Source organism: Puma concolor, chromosome D2, assembly GCF_028749965.1.
Source record: "Puma concolor isolate L17-30 chromosome D2, mPumCon1.1.hap2, whole genome shotgun sequence".
NCBI classification, from domain to species: Eukaryota; Metazoa; Chordata; class Mammalia; order Carnivora; family Felidae; genus Puma; species Puma concolor.
Window position 1 is genome coordinate 63,075,611 of NC_141677.1, and position 21,172 is coordinate 63,096,782.

General features: G+C 42.5%; 1 protein-coding gene across 10 annotated transcripts in view; it reads right to left on the reverse strand.

The window, feature by feature from the left end:
* The window catches only part of STN1 (STN1 subunit of CST complex), a 67,440-nt gene extending 63,578 nt beyond the window's left edge, over positions 1–3,862 (reverse strand). For 7 of the 10 annotated variants that reach the window (XM_086680789.1, XM_086680788.1, XM_086680792.1 and 4 more), the window contains exons 1-2: positions 3,489–3,643; positions 2,985–3,176 (exon numbers count right to left, since the gene is read on the reverse strand). In XM_086680789.1, the coding sequence (XP_086536915.1) occupies positions 2,985–3,117 (133 nt within the window). In that variant the 5' untranslated portion in view covers positions 3,118–3,176; positions 3,489–3,643. The other 3 variants (XM_086680786.1, XM_086680793.1, XM_086680785.1) reach the window with 3 other exon arrangements.
* Positions 3,863–21,172: the final 17,310 nt, after the last annotated feature.

Here is a 21,172-nt window from a genome sequence, read left to right on the forward strand (position 1 = left end):
ATGTATGAATGCATTCAAATACCTAAGATACTATCTGTTATTAATTTTTAATTTTATTTTAGAAAGGGGGGGTGGGGGCACAAGGAGAGAGCGCGAGACAATCTTAAGCTCAGCAGGGCTCAATCCCATGACCCTGGGATCCTGACCTGAGCTAAAATCAAGATCAGATGTTCAACTGACTGAGCCATCCAGGTGCCCGATAAGATGCTATTTTTAGTATAATTCTTATGAATACACTATTTCCACTTCATTGGACCCTCAAGAATTAGATAATATAAGTACTGTATTTTGATTTAAGCAACATTCACTATATCCCATTATTAAAGTCTGACATGGATATTTAGAATAATAAAGACAATTTCTTTATGCTATAAAAAAAAAGATGCAGCAAAAAAGACCCCAAAACCTATAAACACCACCACCACCACCACAAACTTTGTAACATTTTTTTCTTAACATTTTGTATTAGTTTAACCCTAAATTCACAGAGTTGACATTTTGCAACCATTTTACAAGGCAATTCTGATGGCAAATAAGCAGAATAAGGTCAAATTTCAAGTCAAGGTCACAGTCTCCCACAAGACTGCTCTTTCTTCAGTCACTGACCCTAAATTTGGGGGTTCTCAGGCCACCCACACTTCTGACCAAAGCACTACAAATTAGGGGTTCCTGTAACTCACTCAGCTTTGATAATCTGCTAGAATGGCACACAACTCAGGAAGGTGCTAGACCTATGACTGTAGTTTCTTAGTAAAGGGTACAAATTAGGACTATCTAAATAAAGAGAGGCATAGGACAAGGTCTGGGAAGGTCCAAGCACAAAGCTTCCATATCCACAGAACACATCACCCTCCCGATAAATCAATGTATGATTACCAACCAGGAAAATTCACCTGAGCCTCAGTGTCCAGAGTTTTTACTCGAGTTTCAGTATGCAGGCAAGACTCAATCCTTGGCCACACAACAACTCAATCTCCAGCCCCTCTCCCTTCCCAAGGGGTTGGGCTGATGTCACCCAGCTGGAAATCCCAGCCCTCTCCGATCACACGGTTGTTCTTTCAGGCATGGACAACCCCCATCCTCAAACCAAACCAAAAACAACACAGAAGTAAAAACCTAGACTAGACTAGGGGAATTTCCCACCCTTAGGGCCCTACAGTATAATCTAGAGAGTACTACTCTTGTGAAATTATGGTTGGTGTCTGCTTCAACCATGAAGTTTCATTTTAAAAACAAGAGTAGGCAGTTAGTTCGGTTTTTAACAGGATGCCTGGAGGCCAGCTATCAGGAAATTTAGATACCGGTCCGCGGCAACACTCCAAAACCAAAGCCACCAGAAGCTGGATCAAAACAGACAGACCCCAGGCAAAGAAGGCCAGAAACCCTGATCAAGTAAGGGAGAAAAGGCATGAAACCCTGCTCACAAAAATATCCCTCCCAAAGTAATAAATTTTCCACCCCCTAACAACTGTCAATACAAGACACAAACCCAAAACCCCAGGCACAGCTCTCCACTGAGTTAGCCTGTTCTCACATCTCACTTTAATAAACTTTCCCACTTGCACTGCTCAACCATGTGTTTGGTCTCTCCTTGAATTCTTCCTTGCTAGGAGACAAAGAGCCTCTGGCAACATCCCTGGGAAGGACTGGGTGAAGGCACAGGGCCCGGGGGAGTGGTGAGGGGGGGTTTCCCCAGTCCACCTGGCAACAAAATCACATCTGGAACAGTATTACCAGTGACATAGCAAAGACCATCAGGATCAGTTTTCCTTGGTTTGTTGTTAATACATCGTAAAGTCCTTCAGCCACAAGAAGCGTTAAGCCCCTAGCATGCCCTGATATTTCCTTGAGCATCTACAGAAGACCTTTCTTTCAAATGCAAGGCTGGCATTTGGTGTGAAATTGCTTTCTTCCTGAGTTGAGCTATGAAGAATACCGGCCTGTTCTGGAAAATGGACAACTGTGGGGGAGGACGGCTGCCTTCCAAGGAAAAACAAAAAACAAAAAACAGACAATCTCCAACAATAATAGGAAACCAAGGTGTGGTGAAAAATATGCACAAAAGGCTTTAAAATAAGGCCATCCAAATATATTTGTACATAGAACTGGAAACACACAAAACATCCTCTCATTAGAACTGTACATACTTGAGATTCTTGACTATTTCTGACTCACAGCTTGCTATTTGTTCAAAACAGCAAAGAGTTTAACCAAACTTCTCATATAACATAGTAAACATGTGAAGACCCATGCACAGCTAAGTGCATTATTTAAATCTACCTCAAATTATATTTGTTATGTCTTAGGTATGAAGAACCTATCTTTATTCTACCACTTTAAAAAAAGTGATTTCTTTAACTTTACATTTTTAATACTTTTTTTGCCCCAATTACTATTTCTTTGAGGGACCACTACATTCCTGGCACTGTTTTAAGCACTGTAATTACATAGGTGTATAAAGCAGATCACATCTTTCCTCTCAAGGAGTTTATACAACTTGGTTCTGATTAAGTGAAAACAAAACAAAACCCCACAAGAAAGTCAGGCCTGGTTAATCCCTATTTTTACAAAGAAGACACCTAACCTTTACAGGTGAGTCACATGCCCAGGCCAGTTAAGAGGCGCAGTTGAGAAAGAGAACAAAGCCTAGAGATGCCTGGTCCAGTGAGCTTTCCACCAAGAGCTGTCCCAAAGAAAAACTACTGAGCCTGTTATAATATGAGAGATCTCAACTGCAGACAAAAACATTCCTCAGTACAAAGGTTACTTCCCCAAGCATTTATTTTAAGAAATAAAATTGAGATTTAGACTTTTTAACTTGCATAGAAATGAACTAATTTGAGAGTCCACGCTAGGTCATTTTCCCAGTCTGCAGGAGGCAAGGCTCTCCTGAAAGCCGCTAAGCCCCTAGCATTCTGCAGCTTTGAAGAAGGCTGGGGTGCAGGTGCAGCACAGGGCATCCTCCAGGCCCACCAGCCACATACCTGGTACCTGGCAGGACTCCTTCAAGTCCAGGATATCCCTGATGTAGAGTTTTGCAAAGGCTAGAAACACAGGATCCAAACCCCACAAGAGGGAAGGGGTCTCCTCTTCAGGTCTGCTGGATTCAGACTCCATCGGGAGGCTGGGCTTTGGCTTCCAGCCAACCCTGAAAGGCTCTGCGTCACTGAATCGATCTAGATAGGAGACAGAAAAAATCAGGATGCAAAGCGTTTAAAGTGGGTGAAATTGGCATGGCCCCGAAGCTGCTCCCGGGCGGGCATCCAGGACTCCGGTAGGGATAAATAAACCCAGGGGTCCGGGGCCTGTCCAAGCCAGGGGCCTAGAGGAAAGAGGCGCTCCTTGGGTGAGGGCCTGTACGTTCATTATGGTTCTCTCTCTGGAATCTCCTCTGCCCCACGGGAGTATTTCTCCTTCCCCCGAAGTACCAACTTCAAAACGGCTAAACGCTAACTTTTCACTTCGGGGAGCTATCCATACAGGCGTACCCTGAAACCGCTTTAATGGGCGGGGTCCAAGAGGAATGGGCGCCCACGTGGCCAAACACCAGGGGGGTCAGAAGGGGTGGATCTGTGCGTCGCCCTGCCCCTACACCTTCCGGTTCGGGGATACACTGAGGAAGGGAGGAAAACGGAAACGAAAAGCAGACCCGCTCCAAGCCCCTCCCGCCGTGTCGCGACGCTGGCCCCCGGCCCCCTGCCCTGAGGAGCGCGCAGGCCCGGCCCTTCCGGGCGCTCGAAGGCCTCGGGCGCCAAAGCCCCGCCCAGCGCAGAAGCGCCAGGCCCAGGTCTTCTTAGCAGGCGCGGGGGCAGGACACATCTCCCGACTTTCCACCCACCCACCTCTCCCCACCTGAGCCTTCCCTCTCGACTGCCGGAGTTTCGCCAGGGCTCCGCCCCGCCCCGACCGCGGCCCCGCCTCATTCCAACGGGGCCCCGCCCCAATCTCTCAGCAGGTGGCGAGCCTGCCTAGCGTGTTTGGCTCAGGCAGTGCTCTGGTCCCTCCATCCGCGCGTTCTCCATGGGCTTCCGCTGGAGCGCGCAGCCCAAATCTCTGAGGCCTGGGAGCTGGCTCTGCAATTCCTGCTGCCCGAACCCCATCCTCCAAGTCTCCCTTTCAAGCCGTCTCCCGTTAGTGGTAGGACGATGAGTCAGGACCACCAAGACGTTGGGACTGGTTTGGGGGGCACGGGGTTTTTTCCTGATATATTAAATGAACAAATAAAAAACGCAATACCGAGAGCGGGACTACATTGTGGTATATTTTAAATGTTTACTTACACTTGGTGAGTGATCTACTAACACACACACACGATATTGGGACTCTACTCACATTGGAGATAATGTCAGTATCTAAATGTGAGACCTTGAGTGAATGTGAAGTCTTGGCTCTAACCAAGGCTAGCCTTACAAGATCATGGCAATAAATTTTGTCTTCTTTCCTCTTATTCAGTGTATTCTCTGGAATGTTGTACACTTAAGAATTTTGAAATACTGGCATTTTGGTAAATCATGGCTACCTTGATGGTGCTTGTCCCCATTGGCCCTAATTTCAGGTGAGAAAAGAGATAAAGGGGGGCGCCTGGGTGGCGCAGTCGGTTAAGCGTCCGACTTCAGCCAGGTCACGATCTCGCGGTCCGTGAGTTCGAGCCCCGCGTCGGGCTCTGGGCTGATGGCTCAGAGCCTGGAGCCTGTTTCCGATTCTGTGTCTCCCTCTCTCTCTGCCCCTCCCCCGTTCATGCTCTGTCTCTCTCTGTCCCAAAAATAAATAAACGTTGAAAAAAAATTAAAAAAAAAAAAAAAAGAAAAGAAAAGAGATAAAGGGCATCCAGATTGGCAAGGAAGAATTCAAACTTTCACTCTTTGCAGAGGACATGATACTCTATATGGGAAACCCAAAAGACTCCACCAAAAAACTGCTAGAACTGATACATGAATTCAGCAAAGTCACAGGATATAAAACCAACATACAGAAATCAGTTGCATTTCTCTACACCAATAATGAAGCAGAAGAAAGAGAAATCAAAGAATCAATCCCATTTACAACTGCACTGAAAACCATAAAATACATAGGAATAAACCTAACCAAAGAAGTCAAGGATCTGTATGCTGAAAACTATAGAAAGCTTATGAAAGAAATGGAAGAAAATACAAAGAAATGGAAAAACATTCCATGCTTCTGGATTGGAAGAACAAATATTGTTAAAATGTTGACACTACCCAAAACAATCTACACAGTCAATGCAATCCCTATCAAAATGACACCAGTATTCTTCACAAAGCTGGAACAACCAATTTTAAAATTTGTATGGAACCATAAAAGACTCCAAATAGCCAAAGTAATGTTAAGAAAGAAAACCAGGGGCGCCTGGGTGGCGCAGTCGGTTAAGCGTCCGACTTCAGCCAGGTCACGATCTCGCAGTCCGTGAGTTCGAGCCCCGCGTCGGGCTCTGGGCTGATGGCTCGGAGCCTGGAGCCTGTTTCCGATTCTGTGTCTCCCTCTCTCTCTGCCCCTCCCCCGTTCATGCTCTGTCTCTCTCTGTCCCAAAAATAAATAAACGTTGAAAAAAAAAATTAAAAAAAAAAAGAAAACCAAAGCAGGAGGCATCACAATTCCAGACTTCAAGCTATATTACAAAGCTGTAATCATCAAGACGGTATGGTACTGGCACAAAAAAACGGCACATAGATCAATGGAACAGAGTAGAGAACCCACGAATGTACCCACAAATGTATGGCCAACTAATCCTTAGCAGAGCAGGAAAGAATATCCAATGGAAAAAAGACAGTCTCTTCAGCAAATGGTGTTGGGAAAACTGGACAGTGACACGCAGAAGAATGAACCTGGACCACTTTCTTACTACACAAAAATAAAATGGATGAAAGACCTAAATGTAAGACAAGAAACCATCAAAATCCTAGAGGAGAAAACAGGCAACAACCTCTTTGACTTTGGCTGCAGCAACTTCTTACTAGAAATATCTCTAGAGGCAAGGGAAACAAAAGCAAAAATGAACTACCGGGACCTCATCAAGGTAAAAGACTTCTGCATAGTGAAGGAGACAATCAGCAAAACTAAAAGGCAACCGATGGAATAGGAGAAGATATTTGCAAATGACATCGGATAAGGGTCAGTATCCAAAATCTATAAAGAACTTATCAAATTCAACATCCAAAGAACAAATGATCCAGTGAAGAAATGGGCAAAAGATATGAATAGACACTTTTCCAAAGAAGACATCCAGATGGCTAACAGACACATGAAAAAATGCTCAACATCACTCATCATCAGGGAAAAACAAATCAAAACCACAATGAGATACCACCTCAAACCTTTCAGAATGACTAACATTAACAACTCAGGAAACAACAGATGTTGGCGAAGATGTGGAAAAAGAGGAACCGTTTTGTACTGCTGGTGGGAATGCAAACTGGTGCAGCCACTCTGGAAAACAGTATGGAGGTTCCTCAAAAAATTAAAAGTAGAGCTACCCTATGACCCAGCAATGCACTACTAGGTATTTATCCAAAGGATACAAAAAGCTGATTCCAAGGGGCACATGCACCCCAATGTTTATAGCAGCATTATTAACAATAGCCAAATTATGGAAAGAGCCCAAATGTCCATCAGCTGAATGGATAAAGAACATATATATATATATATATATATATATATATATATATATACATACATACATAATGGATGTATGTATATGGATACATACATATAAAGAATGGATATAAAGAATATATATATATATATATATATATATATATATATATATACACACACACACACACACAATGGAATATTACTCAGCAATCGAAAGAATGAAATCTTGGCATTTGCAATAACGTGGATGGAACTATAATGTATTATGCTAAGTGAAATAAATCATTGAGAGAGAAAAAAATACCGTATGATTTCACTCATATGTGGAATTTAAGAAACAAAACAAATGAACATTGGGGATGGGAAGGAAAAATAAGATAAAAGATACTCTTAAATACAGAGAACAAACTGAGGGTTGTTGGAGGGGTGTTGGGTGGAGGGATGGGCTAAATGGGTGATGGGCATTAAGGACAACACTTGTTGGGATGAGCCCTGGGTGTTATCTGTAAGTGATGAATCACTAAAGTCTATTCCTGAAACCATTATTACAGTGTATGTTAACCAATATGGATTTAAATAAAATTTAAAAAAGAAAGATCAATGTATTTTGTGGGGAAATACAGGTCATTCCTTTTGAGGAAAAAAAAAAAGAAGAAAAGATAGCCACATTCCACTCCCAAAAGTAAATAGGAAAGCTACATCATAACCTTACTCAAGATGGCAAGAGTTCTTACTAATTTATAGGGACTCTGTACAATGGAAGGAGGGAGTAGAGGTCATTCTGGCAGGCCACTCCTGGGGGAGGCAGGTAGTGGCCAAAGAGATAATTACTAAACTGTTTAGCAGAGAAGGAACTTTAAGCAGCTGGAATGAAAATGTCATTAGAATGACGGCATTTAATTACATCCCTGACCACTGAAGGAGCTGAAAAACAGAACACTTGGCAAAGCATAGCATTGCCCATATTCTACTGCAATGAACAGTTGTTTCCGTAGAGTTTAAGATTCAATTAAGAGGGGCACCTAGGTGGCTCAGTTGGTTAAGCATCCAACTTTTATTGAGGTCATGATCTCATGGTATGTCGGTTCAAGCTCCACAGCTCAGACCCTGGAGCCTGCTTCAGATTCTGTCTCCCTCTCTGTCTGCCCCTCCTGCACCCACACTGTCTCTCTTTCTCAAAAATAAATAAACATTAAAAAAAATTTTTAAGATTCAATTAAGAGAAGATACCTTTTTAATAGGAGGAAGTTTCTCTTCAAGGAAGCACATCCAGTAGGACACCCAGAAGGATGGGTGCTTCTGGTTGACCTATCAGATGAGGAGAGAGACAGGTCGAGTGACATTTTCCTGGTTGAACACATCCAGGGTAGAACCCAAGAAGAAAATCAGTACTGTGTGTACTCAGAACCTGAGATTTTAGGAGTGACTCTTTTGGTTCACCCAGGGGTAGAGTGCTAGAGCCCTTGGGAACCCCAAGCTTACTACCAGCCTTGGGGAGGGCCACACCAGGTGGGGGGAACAGAGCAGACTGCCCCTAACATCATCTTTTACAATGAAGGGAAGATTCCTTGGAAACCAAAGATGCTTCTTTTTATCTGAGCTTAAAACTTGAAGTAGCAGATTGCAACTGAAACCCAAGGTGAGATGTGGAACAGAATTTCCAGACTACAGAAGCATCTAGGGGGTTGGGAGGACCTTCCTCCTACCATCTTCACCACCATAGACTCCAAGTTCACCAATCAACCACCTGGAGATGTGCAAAGGACTCCTGAAATCATGAGCACTAGAGGGCTCTTTCAGCTTGGGACTCCACAACACGGCCAACCAGATATTTCAAAACCCAATAGTCAACTCTTAATGCTGGGAACCTTTCTTATGGAATTAGCCATTGCACTTCTCAATGTGAAATAATGTTTCATTTTGCAAGCACTTTTGACAAGCTAGACAATTTTTTCTAGAAAGTTCAGATTTTAGCAAATTCTTCTGGAAATTGAGGGGATTGAACTGCACAGCTCCTACTTCAAATTGCAGATTATCTTGCCTTAACCATTTTGACATTTTACTGGTAGAATGGAGTTTGTCCACTTGTATATTGGGTTAGATTTTCTGGCTAAAGTGTATAATAAAGATAACTTACATTTTTATTATGTTAACTTTATAACCCTGGGGGGATATCTTTAGTTATTCAGCATACCTTGAACACTCTGTGTGCTATGTGGGAGCACTAACAATTTTTATTTCACTGGAGCTAGAAGAGTTATGCATGTAATATATTAAATAACAAGGCAAGAGCCTGACTTTCACATAAATACGGCATGTGTGGCCTGGATAGTAACTATTGTATGGGTTAGAGGAGGTAAATGGGGGAGGGGCTCATTAAATAAGATAACATGCAGCTGCTGAAACAAAGTAAACACTTGATACATATAAGATTTTATTATTAACTATGGAGTTGGGATTTAAGCTAGGGTTTGAGACTGTGGAGGGGCTGTTCATTTATCTGTGAAGCATTTTTGTAAAGCACTTGTCAAGGACTATACCAGACACTGAGGGTAAGAAGGAGACAGGACAGACTGGGAAGAGCCCTCATGGAGCTTCCATTCTGTTGGGGGAAGGAGGGAAGGACAATAAACAAAATAAGTAGAGATAGTCCTCAGTGTTTTGAAGGAAATAAAAAAATGTATTATGATTGGGGCACCTGGGTGGTTCAGTCCGTTGAGTGTCTGACTTGAGCTCAAGTCACGATCTTGTGGTTCTGAGTTGAAGCCCCACATCGGGCACGGAGCCTGCTTCAGATCCTCTGTCCCCCTTTCTCTGCCCTTCCACCGCTTGGGCTCTGTCAAAAATAAACATTAAAACTTTTTAAAAATATAAAATAAAATAATGTATTACGATCGCTCGTAATGGGGTGTGAGATGTCCTCTGTATAGATCTACTTTCATCAGATGAGATAAAGCAATATTCAGACTGAGACCTGAAAGATGAGAAAGAGCTGGGCCCCGAAAAATGCTGCAGAAAGAGCATTCCAGGCACCAGAGTAATGGGGGATGTCTGGAGGCAGGAAAGTACTTTCTGGTTGGAGGAGCAAAGAAAACATGGGGGAGAGTGGTTTCAAATGCAATTGGAGAGAGAGGCAGATGGCAGATTCCTAAGGGTCTTGCAGACCATGACAGGCCAGGATTATATTCTCAGTCTCCCTAGATGCCCAGAGAGGGATAATATTGTGATAGGGTGGGAGCGGGGCAAAGAAAGCAGGGTGAGCTGGGCACATTTGTGGGCAAGCTGACACAAGGGCCTGGCTTAGAGGGCAGCTGGAGTAGAAACAGGCTGCAGACCAAGATTTCAGCTAGAAGCTGAAGAGCTTCAATTGGTTGCTACTTTTATTCCCTGTGAACAATAGAGGGTTGTTGATTACAGATCAGAGGAAGCATTTAATACAATTTTTAAAATTGCAGGCAGGGGGTTGTGGGAGGGGTGATGGGCTAAATGGGTAAGAGGCATTAAGGAATCTACTCCTGAAATCATTGTTGCACTATATGCTAACTAACTTGGATATAAATTTAAAAATTAATGAATTAAAAGTAAATAAATAAATAAAATAAATAAAATTGCAGGCGTACCTGCCCTATCTAACATACTATGTTAGGGAATACAAACATGAGTAAGAAGAGTTTTGTGCCCAATTTACTGAATCTATCCTGAAATTTTTGTGGGGTTTTTTAAATGTTTATTTATTTATTGATTGATTTAGAGAACATGCATGTGCAGGGTAGAGGGGAGGGGCAGAGAGGGAGAGAGAATCCCAAACAGGCTCCACGCTATCAGCACAGAGCCCAACATGTGGCTTGATCTCACAAACCATGAGATCATGACCTGAGCTTAAATTAAGAGTCAGATGCTTACCTGACTGAGCCACCCAGGCACCCCTACAAATTCTGTTTTAAGGATACTTACCAAATAACGGTGAAGCAGCTAGAGTAAAAAGACATTGCTGGGCCTATTATCATGGGCCTCACCGGTATCACTTCTCCTCAGCAGCCTTGCTCAATCCCTTGTGATGTCACCCACCCCCCTCTGTCTGGCTTCTCTCTGGCATATAAGCATGCTCTTCTCCTCTCTTTCAATGTCACCCAAATTTAAGGAAACAGCCTCTCTGAGGACCCCAGCCCATCAAGCCCCTCTAGCTCTCTTGATCTCCTTTCAAAGCTAAAGTTCTTGGAAGAGTAATACGTGTGTCCTATTCACACTTGTTTCTCATTTAACCTACCACAGTCTGGCTCAGCTTAACTTTCAACTTTCAGTGGAGTCCCCCATTCCACTGAACCTTCTCTCCTAAGGTTGGCAATTACATTCAAATTCTCAAACACAGTGGATACCTTCCTTCTTATGATTCTTCATTTTTTCTGACTTTCTAGCACTTGATGTTGATCTGATCATATTTTCTCCCTATCCCACCTAGGCTTCCTGACATCCTCTTGTGGTTTCCCTTCTACCACTCCATTTCTTCCTTCTCAGTGTCCTCTTCCACTGTTAATCCCTTACATTGATGCTTCCCAAGGTTAAGTCTCCTGCCTACTTCCTTCTCACCCCATGTGCTCCCTCTGAGTTGCCTCCTCCAAACCCATGGCTTCAACTGAACCGTTATTCCCATGATTCTCACCTCTTCATATCCCAGCACTTTCCCTGGAGCTTCACATCTGAATTTCCAACTGGACCCCTCTAAGTATCTCAAACTAAACCTCTGCCACCACAGTTCTGCCCCTCTCTTCTCTGTCAAATGGATGTCACCACCACCCACCAATCATCTAAGTCGGAAAACTAGAAGGTTTCATGGACACCTCCCTCTCTCTCACCCTTAGATGAAATTAATCACGAAGACCTACCAGTTCTGCTTCCTAAATATGTCTTCTTAATTTAGTCCCTCCTCCCTGCCCCTGTTGCCATAGCCTTAGTCTAGGCTTTCATCATGGATTGTCTGGATTGCTGTCACCACTCTCCCAACCCGTTCTTCTAACTCTAGCCTGGCCCGTCTCCAGTTCGTGGTCTCTGCTGCTGCCAGGATGATCCTTATGAAATGCAAATTGCACAACACTACTCCTTTGTCTAAATAAATTCTCTCAATGACTTTATGTAGTCTGCAAAATAAAGTTCAGATTTCTTAGCACCTGGCATCTGGGTGACTCAGTCGGTTAAGCATCCGACTTTGGCTTAATTCATGATCTCACGGTTCATGTGTTCAAGCCCCACGTTGGACTCTGCACTGACAGCGTGGAGACTGCTTGGGATCCTCTCTGTCTCCCTCTCTCTCTCTCTGCCTCTCTCTTCCTCTCTAAAAAATAAATAAATAAAGTTAAAAAATGTTTTAAAATATTTCGTGGCATTTCATACCAGGTTCCTCATGGCTTGGCTACTGCCTACCTCTGGGCTCATCTCCTACCAACCCCTCACAGCTATCCTACTCTCTAGGTTAGTATCTCCCCAGTGCTGTTCTGAGGAGCACTTCCTCAAGATATTAATAATAAGTCTGGTTAAATCAGAGAAAGGATGAAAACAAATTTCAACACAGTAATAGGCATTGAGAATGTCCAAGAAAGGAACAGAGTGTGTCAAGTTTGAGTGCTCAGCTCTGTTAACATCTCAAGGAATTCAGTTTGGGAAATGCTACTGCAGGAATCTGAGACAACTTAGCATTCCTAAAATATGCCATGTTCTCTTTCCTTCTCCCCCTCTGCCTGGAATGCCATTCAATTACTAATTAATTTTTAAAATACACTGCATTTGCTAAGGAGTGCTATATACTGGGCATATAAAGGGCAAAGAGGCAACACATGGGCCAAACAAGGAAACGTGTGATTACAATGCATCAAGATAAATGCTATGTAACTTGGCAGGGGACCCGAGTTGGGGAGATGGGGAGACAGCAGCCTTACCTCCTCCCCTTTTACCTGGGTTATCTCTGAGATAGGCATCAGTTTTCACTTCACGAATTTTGAGATCTACTTGTTAAGTGTATATGTATTTATAATTGTTATATCATCCTGAGGTATTGACACTTCTATCATTACAAAATGTCCCTGTTTGGGGCGCCTGGGTGGCGCAGTCGGTTAAGCGTCCGACTTCAGCCAGGTCACGATCTCGCGGTCCGTGAGTTCGAGCCCCGCGTCGGGCTCTGGGCTGATGGCTCAGAGCCTGGAGCCTGTTTCCGATTCTGTGTCTCCCTCTCTCTCTGCCCCTCCCCCGTTCATGCTCTGTCTCTCTCTGTCCCAAAAATAAATAAACGTTGAAAAAAAAAAAAAAAAAAAAAAAGTCCCTGTTTGTCTCTAGTCATATTTGTCTTTAAATCTACTTTGTCTAATATTTATAAAACCACTCCAGATCTCTAACAATTACTGTTTGAGTGGTATATCTTTTCCATCCTTTCACTTTCAACTTATTTGTGTTTTTGCTTTTTTTTTTTTAAGATTTTATTTTTAAATAACCCAATGTGGGGCTAAAACCCACAAACCCCAACATCAAGAGCCACACGTTCTACCGACTGAACCAGCCAGGCACCCCTCAACCTATTTGTGTCTTTGAATCTAAGGTCTCTTAAAGATAGCATATGGTTGGATAGTGTGTTTTTATCCAGTCTGACAATCTCTGCATTTTGATTGGGCTATTTAGACCTTTCACATTTAATGTAATTGCTGATTTGGTTGGACTTATATTTGCCATTTTTCTCTATTTGTTTTCTATATGCGAGCTCTATTTTTTATTCTTCTACTCCTCCTTGACTGGCTTCTTTTATGTAATGTAACATTATGTAATGTTTTCAATGTAACATTTAAGTTACTTTGTTAGTTTTGAATAAAAAAATTAGTTTTTTAGGGATTTCTTAGAGATTATAATCCAAGGATTACAATATGCATTTTCATTTATCACAGTCTATTTCAGATCAGTACTAATTTAATTCCAGAAAAATGTAGAAGCTTTGCTTCAACATATTTCTATTCCTTCCCCCCTTTCATGCTGTTATTATCATTTTTATTACATCTGTATATGCTATAAGTCCAACCATACAATGTTATAATTATTGCTTTGTATAATTGTATGTCTTTTAAAGAAGTTAAGACAAGACATGAGAAACAGAGAACTATGGTCTTTTATATTAGCCCATATAATTATTATCTCTGGTACTCTTCATTTCTTCCTGTACATAGGGCATTCCAAATTGCATGAGCCCCTTTGACTATGGCAGAGTTATTGCTGGTACTCATGGCCTGCTCTGCCTTAACAGAGCATCTATATTGGTCAACCTGGGGCTGGGGACAGGGTGGGGAATGGGGGAATCCCCAGGCCAAAATGCCATAGACGCCTACCATTCTTACCTGAACTCTAAGCATAAATGCTTTTCAGATCGTTGTATGATTTTGATCTATTCTTAGAATGCTGAAATAATTATTCTGGTCAATTTTGTCCAGTTTTTATCTGTATTTTGGGGAGATTATTTGCTGATCTTTTCAACCAGCTGTGGCTGGAAGTCCTGGAGGGTAGGGCTTTAGTTAATAGAAGGGCCATTGGGTCAGGCAAAATGACGTGGCTTAAGAAATAAGGGGGGAGAAACTGAATCATAGAATAAGGCCAGAAATTACCTAGTCTGAGAAAACAGTTCCTTACAGCCCATCCTGCCTCACGGACTTTGAAAAGGACTCCTAAGTCAGCATGAGGCATGGTGTGAACCAGTGCGCAGTTCATTGAACCACTTTCTGGAATGAGGAGAACGAAATGACATTTGGCTGTGGTGAGACACCCTCTAGGTACTTACATTTAAAACAACGAACTCCTTCCCGCCCAATGGTCTGATATACCAAAGGAAGGCCAGAAACTAGGATGATGATCTTGGCAAAGATGAAGAGGAGAAAGTAATTGGCTGGGGTTTATCCTGGAGAACAGAGAATGACTTTCCTATGAGGAAAACCTGTGTCTCAGCAGCCAGGATTGAGTGCATGAGAAAGAATTTTCTATTTTGAATTTTATTTTTATTTTTATTTTTTTTTTTAATTTTTTTTTCAACATTTTTTATTTATTTTTGGGACAGAGAGAGACAGAGCATGAACGGGGGAGGGGCAGAGAGAGAGGGAGACACAGAATCGGAAACAGGCTCCAGGGTCTGAGCCATCAGCCCAGAGCCCGACGCGGGGCTCGAACTCACGGACCGCAAGATCGTGACCTGGCTGAAGTCGGACGCTTAACCGACTGCGCCACCCAGGCGCCCCATTCTATTTTGAATTTTAAAAGTCTGTATCTCAAAGAAAGTAGAATGGTGGTTGCCAGAGTCTAGAGAGAGGGTAATGGGGAGTTGTTATTAGTACTATTTTGAGAGAGAGAGAGAGAGAGAGCACAAGCAGGGGGGAGAGAGCATCTTAAGCAGGCTCCACGCTCAGTGCGGAGCCTGACAATGGGGCTTGATCCCACGACCGCAAGATCATGACCTGAGCTAAAATCAAGAGTCAGTCTCTCAACCGGTTGCACCACCCAGGCACCCAGGGGAGTTATTATTTAATGCTGCCGAGTTTCAGTTTTGCATGATGAAAAGAGTTCTGGAGATGGTTGGTGGTGATGGTTGCACAAAAATATGAATGAACATACCTAATGCCACTGAACTGTATACTTAAAAATGATAACAATGGTAAATTTTATGTGATGTGTATTTTACCACAAAAAAAATTTTTTTAATGTTTATTTATTTTTGAGAGAGAATGAACAGGGAAGGGGGAGAGAGAGAGAGGAAGACACAGAATCCGAAGCAGGCTCCAGGCTCTGAGCGATCAGCATAGAGCATGATGCAGGGCTCAAACCCACAAACCGCAAGATGATGACCTGAGCTGAAGTTGGACGCTTAACTGACTGAGCCACCCAGGTGCCCCTAGCGTAATTTTAAAAACTGAAAGAAGGTCTGAATCGCAAGGCAATGTTGAGCATAGTGTGTGCTTAATGGTATGTAAACCTATGTGACAGTCACCCGTGCACTGTATTACACCTGATCTTTTAAGCCACAGATCCACATCATGTTTTGCCAAGTGGAGAGAGTCCCTTACTTACTGGATGGTTTATGAAATAGATGGACTGTATTCAATTGGACCCATGCTCATAATAAGGTGAATGGAAACAATCAAGCCTTGATTCTTCACCTCGAGACTTGGGTACACACCCACACTTCTGAGAAAGTCTCAGAGTATTGCTCTGACAGATGACAGATGTCCTTACATGGGCAGCACTGGCAATACAACTACTTCCCTAATGGTCACCAGCTATCTGCCAGCACACCAGCTGGAAAATAAACTGTGTCTTATTCTTATATTTCTCCTCTTATTATAAAGATGCTGCAAAGACTGTAAAGCACTTGGAGCTATGGATTAAATTTTGGAGAAATGGGGTTAATAGTCATAATAACAGGCCAGGATAAGAGGATTAATAAAAATATCAAGAAGGAATTAGAGCTTTTCTTTTTACCCAGGACCTTTATAAAAGCTTGATCAAATAAATTGTGTACAGCTGTACCTACAATTTTAAGACTAATTAAAAGTGATGATGTGTTTTCTATTTTTTTAATGTTGGGCATATTTTGTCTATTTAATGACAAAAGTCATTTATTTTTTTAAGTTTATTTATTAAACTTAAAGAGAGAGAGACAGAGAGAGAGAGTATGTGCAAGAGGGGGAGGAGCAGAGAGAGAGAATCCCAAGCAGGCTCCATGCCATCAGCGTAGAGCCTGATGTGGGGCTTGAAATCATGAACCGTGAGATCATGACCTGAGCTGAAACCAAGAGTCAGATGTTTGACTGAGCCACCCAGGCGCCCCCATAACAAGAGTCATTTTAAAATTAGCATCCCTTGAATTTCACAAATGTAACGTTGAAAGAAAAACCAGATACAAAAGGGAGTCTATACTGTACGATTGCCTTCATATAAAGTACAAAACCAGGCAAAACTATTCTGTGATGTTAGATGTATGGATAGTGGTTACCCATTGAGTGGAGGTGGTGACTTTCCAGATGGGATCATGAAGGGGGCTTCTGGGGATACTGGTTATTTAATGTTTCCTGATGTGTATCTATATCATATTTCAATAAAATTTTTTTGAAGTTTTCATCCTTAGTCTTTGAATTAGTTGCATTTAAAGCTGAGAGGAATTGGGTGCCTGTGTGGCTCAGTCGGTCGAGCTTCTGACTTTGGCTCAGGTCATGACCTCGCAGTTCGTGAGTTTGAGCCCCGCATTCGGTTCTGTGCAGACAGTTCGGAGCTGGAACCTGCTTCAGATCCTGCGTCTCCCTCTTCCTGCCCCTCCCCTTTTTGCACTCTGTCTCTCTCTTTCTCAAAAATCAATAAACATTAAAACAATTTTTTTTAAGTCGAGAGGAATTAAAAAGTAAAAACTTATTAAATGTATAAGACCTCACATTTTGTGCTATTATCATGTGCAGAAGAAAACAGACCATTTTAAATGTTAATGTAATTCAAGAGATGAGCTATAGCATCATCCTGAATTTTTCCTAATTATTGGATATGTGCCTATAGGCTCTAGCAGCCATGACATTTCATAAGCATTAGCATAAAGCTGGCCATCTGAATAGAATTTTGTTTCTCTTATCATTTTATAATTCTCCCCAGGGCTACTTTCAATCAAGAAAAAATTGAACTCCCCAGTGATGTCAAAGACAGCATATTGCAGTGGTTAATTAACAAGTCACCCAGAGAAGATTGAATAGCCATTGTGCTGACACGTTCAAGGGCTAATCTGTTCTGATGATGTAATTTGCAATAGTGCTTGATGTATATTAGCCCGATGGGTGACAGCTGCTGTGAGCCCTGATGATTAAAGTGTGAAGCATTGGGGACAGTGGGGGAAGGGGGCTTGCGGTGAGTACTTTCAAATGGAGAGAGACTTTTACAGAGCCAAGTGAATGCAATCTGGTCATGCTGGTTACCTTACCCAGAAAGCCTGCTCATCTCATCTTTATTTATACAGATTTTACCAGGCTTGACATAATCTCAGCTCTGGGCTCACTTCATCCAAGACCGTTCCAGTCAAATTGACACTCCCTTCACTGGGCTCCTGAGTTCCTTACTGTCACCACTATACATTTTAGCACTTATTTCTTTACTAGTTATTTTGGGAATGTTTATTGTGTTCCCCGAATTTGACGATAAGCTACTTAAGGACATATTTTTTTTCTGTATCTTTCACAGCACGGAACATAATGATAGGCACAAAAATTAAATAAAAAATAATGGGGGCAAAATGTTGGTAAGTGTCCGAGCAGAGTGATAGATATAGGTGGGTTTGTTCACTATTCATCTTACTTCTGTAGGTTTGAGAATTCCCTTGATAGCACTGTTGGCAGATTTAGCAAATAAAAATGCAGGATGCCCAGTTAAATTTGCATTTCAGATAAACACTGCATAATTTCTTATTATTCATAATTTCTATTTTATCATAATATCACCTATAATATTCCATACCATTTAATTTAATCATATAACTTATAACAATATTATTCATATATACTATCTATTATAACATTATATTTATGCTATATTTTTATATTATTTTATATGTCCCCATGACACCTATTTATGCTAAAAAGTTATTGCTTATCTGAAATGCAAATTTAACCAGAAGTCCTGTATTTTACCTGACAACCTGACTTGCTAGAAACTTGAAAACGTAGTTGGTGATTAATCAATGGGCTGAAAGAAAGTGGATGGTAGAAATAGTATAGTGTCTCTTAAGTGTGATCTAGTGTCACTTGCATAGAAACCCCCTATGAAGCCCATTAAAAAGGCAGGCCCTTATGGCCAAATCAGCACTTCTGCTGGTAAGATTCTGCATTTGCAATATTAAGAACCCTGGGTGATTCTGATGCTATCGCAGCTGACATGATGACCAGATGTCTATGATGTTTGTAGTTTTTCTGATATGATCTTTTTAAAAACTTGTTTTTCAATGTTTATTTATTTTTTTGAGAGAGAGACAGAGACAGAGTGTGAGCAGAGCAAGGGCAGAGAGAGGGAGACAGAATCTGAAGCAGGCTCCAGGCTCTGAGCTGTCAGCACGAAGCCCGACGTGGGTCTCGAAACTGTGAACCATGAGATCATGCCCTGAGCCAAAGTCAGCTGCTTAACTGACTGAGCCACCCAGGCCCCCCCTGATATGATCTTTTATTTCCTTGTAGTGGCCTTATTTGAGCGACTTCTACTCTGTTTTTCTATCAGGGACCTAACATAAGAGATGCTAATATTCCTGTTCCATAATTGGCCTGCTGAAGATTATAAGTCAAACACTGTCACAAATATTCTAACAGTTTTGTTGAGTTAAGCCACCCTTGATTACTCATTCAATGGCCCAGCATCTTAACCACTGATGTCTATCCTACAAATATACATTTATTGTTATAGAGAAAATTGTAGCTGGCAAATTTGCAGCTTCTGTTAGTATTTTAAGGCCAGGGCTTCTAGGGCAGCCAAATGTCCTGGTTTGCTTAGGATTGGTCCAGTTTTAGCACTGATATTCCCATGTTCTGGGCTATCTCTTACTCCTGGTTGTCCCCAGTCATCCTATCGGAAGCAGATGTCACAGTATACCACCCAGATTCCCACTTCAGAACCAAGACACTCATTCATCAGGTGCTGGTAGTGTTGGCTCAGTCTTGAGACCCTACTCAGGAAACTGCCTCACTCAAAATTATGCCCTGTCCTCAGGAGCAGTAACTCATCGATACAGCCCCAGTCCTCAATTTAGGACACCTCTGATTGGCCAGCCCAGCTCCAGAGCTGCCTGTGGGGTCAGCTGAGGCCTCTGCTCCAACTGCCCCACAACTCAACCTCTCTTTATACCCGGTTCTGCTTCCCTCTCTTCCTCAGAGAAGCAGCTTCTGAAAGCATCCCTAATACACCCCTACAGGCAAATCTCAGAGTCTGAGAGTGGGGAAGATACTGCCTTTCAATTGTTGGTACAGAGGTGGGGTGGTCTGCTTTAGAAGCAGATTCTAAAATAAGACTTTGGAGTTGGGTCACCTGCAGACTGGAGGTGTAATAACTTCTCACTGGTGGTAGGTGGAGTCCCTGATAAGGTAGCAGTATCATTGTAAAACTTTTAGCAGTGGTGAACTGGACTGGAATGCCAGTGGAAGGGAATGGAGGGTGCAGCATCTGAGGCATCCAGAGGTTCAGGGAAAGTAGTGATTTAAGGACATAGAATACGATGGCTGTTACTGGCCACTATCAGTGCATCGAAGAGAGACAAGAAAGGCTGAGAGTGATTAATCACGAATTTAAGAGACCAGACCTTCTGAGACTATGATCCAGAACTTAATTTATAGGGCAGCCGAGCTCCAGAGAAAACCCAATTCTTAATCCTAGCAAGTCAGTTGTGGCAAAGTCATGACCTTAATTGAGAAGGAATGGGATCCTGAGATATGGGATGAGGACATCTGGGTTGGTGTTCTTGTATCTTGATTCCCCAGATTTCCTCTGAATCCTCTGTGCTGCAGAAGGGGTCCACTCTCCAGGTTAAAAATTAGCACTCCTCACTTTTGAAGTTGGTACAGAGATTTTTGCTGTATGGGAAAACACCTTTCTCCCCCTCAAAGGATCTTAACCCACTCCACAAGCACTGTCCCACACCCCCAAACCAATAACAAGGGTTCAGTCACAACATTAATAATGGGCCTGCAAAAGGAGAAATGAGATGATGCCTCAAAGGATCAGCAGAAGTGGAAGAGTATGTATAGATCCTGAGTGTGCACAGTTAAGGAGGAGAGAACAGAAAGTCGAATAAGGAAGATTTCATTGGTAAGAGAGCATTCTCCTAAGATATAGGAGTTCACCCTGGCAAGGACCCCAGGAAATTGTGCCGTCACATTGCTAGGATGACTCTTGGAAACTTGGAGAAAACATCACCTCAAATTGGTCTGCTATGTCACTGATACCATATTAATCACACTAGGTGATCCAGAGTGCCTAAATTGAAGGCCTTGGTAAGATACTTGTGCTGCAGTTGGTAAAGATCCAGGGCTCTGCCACATCAGTGAAATGTGTAGGGGTATAGAGGTTGGGCTATACTGAGATGTTCCTTCCAAGGTAAAGGACAGATTGTTGCATTTCATCCCTTCCATTACTAAGAAACAAGCATAGCTCCTGGTAGGCAATTAGCGTTCTGTGCTCTGCAGGCACCATTTTCCACACTCACAAGTGCTGCTTCAGCCCTTTTGCTGGTGACTGAGAAGATTTCTAGCTTTGACTGGGTCTTTGATGCAAGTCCAGGATGTGGTGACAGCAGCCCTGCTACTTGGGTCTCGCTAACCAGCAACTCTGTACATCCGAAGTCATTTACATTGCATGGAAACCCACCCCCCCAACACCCCAGAATCACTCCTCTGGAGCCTTGAGTGAAGAGATGGCAAGGTTTCATGTCCAGGTTCCTGTGTGACAAAATACAGGTTCCAATAATGGAAGCATAAAGCCCCAGGCAATGGAGAACCTAAATACCCTGAAAATCTTAAAAAAAAAAAAACAGGGA